The sequence below is a fragment of the Austrofundulus limnaeus genome, unplaced genomic scaffold, assembly GCF_001266775.1.
Source record: "Austrofundulus limnaeus strain Quisiro unplaced genomic scaffold, Austrofundulus_limnaeus-1.0 Scaffold64, whole genome shotgun sequence".
Classification (NCBI taxonomy): domain Eukaryota; kingdom Metazoa; phylum Chordata; class Actinopteri; order Cyprinodontiformes; family Rivulidae; genus Austrofundulus; species Austrofundulus limnaeus.
The window spans coordinates 738642-747436 of record NW_013952466.1 but is presented as its reverse complement, the minus strand read 5'-3'; the positions used below and the strand labels follow the sequence as shown (position 1 = coordinate 747436).

The following is an 8795-nucleotide window of genomic DNA, read 5'->3' as shown; positions in this document are numbered from 1 at the left end:
ATATATATCTGTATGTAAAATAAATAACTTTGGTCCAAGTACAGAACCCTGTGGAACTCCACATGTAATGTTGCAGAATTCAGATCTTACATCATTTATTTGTACAAAATGTTTCCTGTTTTTTAGGTGACTAGATACCCACTGTAATGCTGGTCCACTTATGCCCTATTTATTTAACTTTTCAAGAAGAATACTGTGATCATTTGTGTCGAATGCTTTCCTCAGATCAACGTAAACACTAACACAGTATTGTTTTTGATCAACAGCAGTTATTTGTTCAATTAGATCCAWGAGAGCCATTGAAGTTGAATAATTAGCTCTTAAACCATATTGGTTTTTACTTAAAATGTTTTGTTTGTCAATGAACTGATTTAATCTGGTCACAAACAACTTTTCCAAATTTTTTGAAAACTGTGGCAAAAAGGATATTGGTCTGTGGTTTGTAAATATATATTTCTCACCACCCTTGTAGAGAGTGGCTATCTTCATGTTGTCTTGAAATATACCAGATGAAAATGATAAATTACATATACAAGTAAACGGCTCAATAACGTGACCCATTATTTCCTTTATAAACATCATGTCCATGTCCACCCAATCTTTTGATCTTTTGTCTGCAAGATTTCTTTACAATATTCATGATTTCTTCTTTGTCAGTTCCATCAAGAAAAATARTGTTACTACAACCCATCACTGTATGGTTCACATTTTTATCTACAAATGGTATTATAGCTGCAAGACTTGGACCAAAATTCACAATATAATGATTAAAATCCATTTACAATTTCATTCAGATCATGCATTTCATTGTCATCCTTTAAAAAATATTGAGAAATACTTGATTTTGCTGTATTTTTCTAAACCCAYTTCATTACTCACTATGTTGCCTTTATATCACTTTTACTTTTATCTAATAAGTCACTGTAATATTCCTTCTTATGCTTTCTTAAAATCCATACCAACTTGTTTTTATATATTTCTCGTATTCTGTTCTGATTCTTTTCTTAATTTCAAAAAACATGAGTACAATTTATTCTTTTTTTACAAGCATTCCTCAACCCTTTAGTCATCCATGTTCAACCAGTTTTGTTTCCCCAAATCATCTTTTAATTTATCCAAGGCTTTTTTATGTGTTTTTTAATTTTTTCTTGATTGGGTTTACTTTTATATTGCGTTGATCATTTTTATAAATCGTGAACARTGGTAAGTGATCACTCAAAGCACAGATCACTCATCAGATGTCAAAATACCACCCTTTACTTCTCCCTTTYTTWTATTTGTAAATATGTTATCAACTATTGCAGCACTATGGGTTGTGATTCTTGTAGGTTTCAATATCAATGGATAAAGATTTAAACTATACATGGGATTTATAAATGTACCAATATTATTTGAATRTGTTTTATTTCCCAGGTCAATATTAAAATCTCCGCACAAAAATAACWGTTTTGGTACAACTCCCTTCAAGGAGCTTCATGATTTGTTCGGTGAATAGTTCTATATTGGATTATGGTGACCGATAGACACAGCTTATTATTATGTTTTATGAATTTTAATTTATTATTTCAGTTGTTATTATTTCCATAATGTTATCCACAATTATTGACATTTTATTAATTATTTTACATTTTATTTCATTATTAATAAATAGAGCAACTCCACCATCCCTTAAATTGTTCCTGTTCTTGTAAAATAATTCATATCCCTCAATTTGAATGTTAGGTATCTATATGTACATCATTAAGCCATGTCTCTGAAAGTGCTATTACAGTAAAAATTCTGTTTAACTGTTTTAAATCGTCCATTATTTTAAATAAATTTGCATTTATACTTCTACAATTGAAGTGAATAATAGAAAGACCTTCATTTGTTATATTGATATCGTTAAATTGCTCTTCATTATAACATTCAGAGTCTGTGATTACAGGAAAGTGTTTGGAATCAGTTATATCATCTAAATTGTATATTTTTGTATCTGAGTCTTTATATGTATTCATATTTTTGTTTGTATCCATTTGTCCGTTTGTATTGTTAATTCATTTTTAATTCATTCAACATGTTAATGGTGCCATCCAACTCACAGATACTGGTACTGAGCCACACACAGAATCATGCAGATGGTGGATTACAGTACTTACAGCCAAAATGTAAAATCTAAGTTCAAACAAAAGAAAGTTTATGATCCTAGCTTTACATATGAATGAAGTCCGTCCACTGGTCACAATATTTCATCTGAGTCCAAATAATYTATTTTCACAAATTGAAAAAAGGCACGACATGCAGAAAAATTTGGTTTTTGCAGGACATTCACACAGCCACTCTTTTTTATTTAAAAAGAGTGCGTGGGTCTTCTTCACATTAGACCTGCTGCTTCTGTTGAAAGTCAAGTTTAGAAAATTGTTTGTGCTTCTTAGATATAAAATCMTTCATTCTGAATGTCAGGTTTGGCAGGAGGGGGGAAAATAGATAGCTGCTGCACTTGAGTTGCTAATAGAACATTTTGTAGTGAAGAATTGTTATAAACATTCATGTGCAAAGCTCACAAATTTATCAAGAAACCGCTAAGGTTGCTATGGAAATGCCATTGAAACTGAACAAATTCAACCCAAGTTCTATGTAAATAAACCACATCACCAGCCAATCACAGACACACTTTTTTTCATCCAATCAAAGCATGTCTTGCAAAACTATTAAATCAAGACTCAGAAGTGACAAAATCTTAGATGTGGCCTATTAAATCAGCAAAAGATAATAATTTATATTTTATAAATTTTGTAACCCAGAATATTTAGTTAACCACACAAATATGTTTACTGTCATTGTGTATTTTAGGCAATGTTAGTATATCAGTAATCCAACTAGAAAAAAAATGTTCAACTTCACTTTTGAAATTATAATTATAATTATAGGCAATATTTCTTAATTACATTAAGATAAAGAACTGTTGGTTTGGATATTGTTTGTAGATGTTCAAATTAATTTACTAGTTCCTCTTCATTGCTGGTATTCTGTTGTATCAAAAGGGTGAACTTGAATATCTACTTGTTCCGTCTGTCCCTCCATTTTCTTCTGCTTATCTGGGGTCGGGTTGGGGCAGCAGCAGCCTGAGCAAAGAGACCCAYACATCCCTCTCCCCAGCCACTTGGGCCAGCTCATACGGGGGAATCCCAAGGTGTTCCCAGGCCAGCCGGGAGACATAGTCCCTCCAGCATGTCCTGGGTCTTCTTCTGGGACTTGTTGGTTTTGATATTTGTAATGAATCTTAATAGAAATATTTCTAAAATACACAATGACAGTGACCACATTTTTATGCTTAGCTGAATATTCTTGGACTACAAATTTAAAAAAATATATTATCTTTTGCTGATTTAATAAATATAAGATTTTGTCATTTCCACCTCTTGGTTTAGTAGATTTGCAAGACATGCTTTGATCGGATGAAAAAATCTTGTCTGTGATTGGCTGGTGATGTGGTTCATTTACATGCAACATGGGTTGCGAGCGCAGAAACACAGCTGAAAGTGAGCAGAGTGTAAATTTAGATGTGGGAGGGAGCTGAGCACGAGCAGGAAGAGAGTTGAACAAGCAGGGAGGGAGCTGTGTGAGCGTGGGTGTGATTTGAATGCACACAATTCAAATTATTGTTTGTTCAAATTGATATCTGCTCTCAATTCAGTGTAACTGCYCACTGGTGGCATATAATAACACCATAATCAGCTTGTAGAATATGTTATACATGAAAATCACCTAAACTGTAGAAAGTCAGGCATATGTTAAAAGTATTTGTAGGCTAACATTTTGCTGGTGACATACAGAGACACAGCAGTTTGCTCTCACTGCATAACATGCATCAGTTTGTGAGAGATTGTGAAATCCAAGTTGAGGCAGAGCTTGCTGCTGCCTCCTGGTATTTGAACAGGAAAAGAGGAAACGCAGCAATGTTTAATAAAGAATATTCAAAATTGTTTAATTTTAATGGAAAATTAGTTTACAGTACAAAGCACAAGATAACAATCATTTACTTATTTTTATGATTATATATATATATATATATATATATATGTGTGTGTGTGTGTGTGTGTGTGTGTGTGTGTGTGTGTGTGTGTGTGTGTGTGTGTGTGTAATGGCAGCTGAGGCTCTGCCTCCTCAGCCTCTCCTAAACATAACATGATCAAATAACCTGTTTTGGGTGATGGTTTTGTAATATTTTGTCTCAATACAGACTAAAACAACATGTAGAAGAGAACACCTGACTGGTGGTGCATAAAGTTGATAGTTTTGTCCCTCTTTAAACCTACAGGCAGCTTGCTACCTGGTAACTGCTCTGCTTCACCTGTTCTTTATGGCTTCCTTCTCTTGGATGCTGGTGGAGGGCCTTCTGCTCTGGAGCAAGGTTGTTTCTGTCAACATCAGTGAGGACCGCAGGATGAAACTGTACTACATCATTGGCTGGGGTAAATCTTTAACTTTATTATGACCCCCGCACGTGGCGCATAAGCGGGAGTCGTCGTTTTCTTACTGATTTTTTTTTTCTGTTTTTTTTTCCTCCGGAGATTTTTGGTCAACCGTAGCACAAAAACAGCTGCACCAATCAACATGAAATTTAGCAGGGCTGTAGTTGAGTCTGACCTACACTGCATCAGCCAACAGTTTTACGATACACCCCATATTTGAGGAGGGGGCTCCTTTCAAAGAGGGGGTGTCTGGACATGCAAAAATGCTTATAACTCAGAAACTGTTCAACATAGGAGCTTCAGATTTCTTTTGTTGTTTAGCTCTGATGAAGTTCTATCCATGAGGCCCACCAATCAGTGCCCCCCCCCCCACGGACCCCCAATTTATTTAAAAAAGGGGGGCCTGGTTATACAAAAGGTTATAGCTCAAAAACTATTAAACATAGGACCTTCAGATTTCTTTTGTTGTTTAGCTCTGATGAGGGGCTATCCATTAGGTCAACCAATGCAAAAAAAAGACTCCCACTCAAACCAGTACGATCTTGGGATGCACCAAGTAGCATGACATTTATTAAGAATAAAGACTTCTGAGTTCTGGTGCATTTGTGTGTGCGGGGGTCATTATGTTACCGCTATGCAAGTACCCCACCCAAACCACTACAATTTTGGGATGCACCAAGTAACATGACGTTTATTAGGAATAAAGACTTCTGAGTTCAGGTGCATTAGGGCGGCTGTGGTGTAGTGGTAGAGTAGCCAGCTTTGGGACCCACAAGTCACAGGTTCAACTCCCCGCCATGCCCACATGCCGTTGTGTTCTTGGACTTCACCTGCCTTGCCTACTGATGGTGGTAAGAGGGTCTGCTGGTGCTTCTGTATGGCAGCCTTGCTAGAGATGGCAGTTTTATTAGTGTACAATTTGATGTGAAGCCAAGAGTGATCCCCAAAGTGTATTCTGAGTGATAAAAGTACAGTAGTCTGATCTGATCATGATGCTGCATTCATCATTTCAAGAAGTGACAGAATCAGTCTCAGCTCCATCATTTCTTAACATGACAAATTCTTAGACTAAATTCCTGGAATGAAAGGGGGGATATGCATTTCTATATAGAATGGTGGACATTAATTCTTTTAAAGCATTGGGCTGCAGGTAACATCCCCTGAAGCCTGCCTTTTTTATTGTTCAGCTATAATATGTAGCTGAACAACACAATGGAAACACTTGATCTTTGCTCACTGCCACAGAAACCATGTGATGTCATACTTTTGTTTTGTGTTGAGTTTCTTAACCCCTAATCTCATGTGCGGAACAAAACTGCTAAAAACAAAATACTTTTAGATCAGAATAAATGTAGACTGTTRATATTTTCTTTTTATGTGTATGAACACGGAGCACGCTCATGTTTACTGGAGGAGGCCTTGTTTTTTTTAAACAATAACTCCAAACCTGAAATGCTCCCTTACATTTATTTTAATCTAATAATTCTGATGTTATGTTATGCTACACCACAACCGTATACCAGTTTTTGTTTTACACAGAAAAACATCCTGCAGCTGTTCTTGTTCTCAAATCCATCTGTTAGTGTGTTATGTCGCACGGTGAGCCGAGAACACGGTGTGAATCAGTAGCACAAACATTCAGTGTMCAGATCGGAACATCTCAAAAAGCAGATGTTCCAAATGTTGCCCTTCAGACTGAATGGGAGCACAGAAGAAAGACAAAATAGAGAAGTGCTTGGGGTCATTGTTACAGAAATATGTCTTTAATCATGCTTGTTTGGAGCTGTGACGCCACCAGTTTTATTTATTAAATTGACCTGTTTTTCAGGACTACCTGTTTTGATAGTGGGTGTAACACTGGCTGTATCAGCGGACAAGTACAAGGCCGAAGATCACTGCTGGCTCAGTGTGAAGACTGACACGATCTGGGCCTTTGTGGGACCAGTTCTATTTGTCTTGGTGGTATGTATTATTWCTGTGACCTTCACTGTTTTTCTCTAATTCAACTTCATGAAAATACTTGACAATACAGGACCAAGTTTCTGCTGTGGGTTTGCTGCCAGCTCCCTCACCTGACCCTAATCCTAAAAACAGAAAGTCATTCATGACAGCAAAAACAATATTTATTTTGTTGTTGTTGAAATAGAACAATTTGGAACCAGTTACAAAAATTATTGAAATCATACATACTTTGTATTTTTTTTGTTCAAATGGTCCCACTTGTTTTTGGCTTGCAAGACTGTTACCCTTCAATGCCCATTTCCTCCAGAGTTGCACCAATAACAAAAAAGAAAGGGCAACATAAATGTTAGTGGTAGAATAAAGAAAAGCTTGAATGTCAGCAGACTGTACTGTTTTATAAATGGTAAATGGTAAATGGACTGCACTTACAGAGCACTTTATCAAGTCCCTCCGGACCCCAAAGTGCCTTACACTTACAGACATTCACCCATTCACACACATTGACACAATGATGGTGGTAAGCTACATTGTAGCCACAGCTGCCCTGGGGTACACTGACAGAGGCGAGGCTGCCATGCACCAGTGCCACCGGACCCTCTGACCACCATCAGCAGGCAAGGCAGGTGAAATGTCTTGCCCAAGGACACAACGACTGAGACGGCTGGAACAGGGGATTGAAACAAAAACTATTATCAGAAATGCAACAAATCATGGCCAGCAATATGTGAAAACTTCTTGTTTTTGCTATGTGGGGGTCCATATTCTGAATCTCTAAATTATTATTATTTTCTTTTGTATTTATTTATAACACACATGAATGCCAATCATGGCATATTGCTTACTTCCAAGCCGAGGTGGCTGAGTGTTTAGCCCCTGTGAACAAGGCCTCTCTTGAGGCTCTCAGCCAGATGAATTCATGAGTTTTCTCCTTTCTCCCTAAAAAATAAATATAATGTGTGAGATTATTATTATTATTTCATCACTAATATAAATGTACACAAGTTAAATGTGTTGGAATAAAATGTCTTTTCAAGGGAGGGATAACTTTAATATTTTTTTAAGAATGTAACACGTAAATATACAAAATGATTAAATTTGTTTTATATTTGGTATGTTATTTGACATATTAATGCATTAACAAGTTTACAAAACCTTACATTTAAGACGAATTCTTCGGTTGATGGTTTATCGAAGTCCGCCATCTTTGATTTGCTGAAATGTTTCTCACGGCACAATGCATTCTGGGATACCGTCGGCCACGTAGGCTACTCAGATGCAGCCAACAAAAACTCGAAAACGTCAGCTGCATTTGTCGGCAGCATTTGTAGGCACCAACAAATTGGGACAGCCTACGGCGTAGGGTAGTGACGTCAGTGGCCGATGAATGCGGTCGACTTCGGCTGCAACCCATGAATTGAGATACAGCCTGATCTGTGCACTAGGGATGGGGGGCTTTAAGTCCCACCTGCATGCCTGCACACGTTGTCTGGCTGTTGATGAGTGTTAGAATATGTTTATGAATGTTGATGCACTAAGCTTGTTCTTTCTCTGTWTGTTGAAATGTCATTACTGTGGACTTTCTCACCACCTCATAGCTCTGTATAGGTAATTCAATATTTTTATTAGAATATGCAGACAAATGGATACAAAAATGAGCAAAGATAAAAGCATACATTTATAAAATACAATAGACAGGATCACAGCTCTTATAAAGATAGCAAAACGACTAGAAAATACCTTAAACTTCTAATAAACCCACTAAAGCTTCCAGAGGTTTGAAGCATTGAGGACTGCAGGGATGTTTCTCTCCATCATGACTTGCTGTGAGCTGTTTTCCTGCAGTCAGAGGAGGGAAACACTTCTTCATGTGAGCTCGAGGCCAAGTGCTTCTGCTGCCACATGCCTCGTGTTTGCTGGAGGCCATGTTGATGCTGTTGRCCTCTGCCTTCAGGTCAACGCAGTCGTACTGTGCCGCGTTGTCATGGTGACCGTTTCCAGTGCTCATCGTCGTGCTAAGATGCTCAGTCCAAGCTCGGCATCAAAGATGCAGACCTTTGACCTCACCTGGTGAGATACAATAACATGTTTACCTCTCTCTGTCACTCTCTCCTCTCAGGCTTTTTGTGTGCTCTCTTTCATGAAGCTTTTTTTTCTGCCAAGCACCCACGCTCTCTCTCCGTCTCCTCTTACTCCCTCTTTTTTCACAGTCAAACACATGGACTTCCTCCTTTCATTTGGCTAGAGCAGCATCCAGTCAATAGAGACAGTGTGTGAGACTGGGAGTTCAATGTGGGAGTTACAAGGGCTTATCAGCTTAACACCTGGTCCCAGAACAGTTGTGTGTGTGTGTGTGTGTGTGTGTGTGTGTGTGTGTGTGTG

The 8795-nt window shown here is 37.5% G+C and overlaps 1 protein-coding gene across 3 annotated transcripts in view; it reads left to right on the top strand.

Annotated features, from left to right (window-relative positions):
- adgrd2 (adhesion G protein-coupled receptor D2) overlaps positions 1-8795 on the top strand; it is an 86655-nt gene that overhangs the window by 21909 nt on the left and 55951 nt on the right. For all 3 annotated transcript variants that reach the window (XM_014009973.1, XM_014009972.1, XM_014009974.1), the window contains exons 16-18: positions 4301-4454; positions 6283-6416; positions 8368-8483. In XM_014009973.1, coding sequence (XP_013865427.1) covers positions 4301-4454; positions 6283-6416; positions 8368-8483 — 404 coding nt within the window. The remainder of the gene's footprint in view (positions 1-4300; positions 4455-6282; positions 6417-8367; positions 8484-8795) is intronic.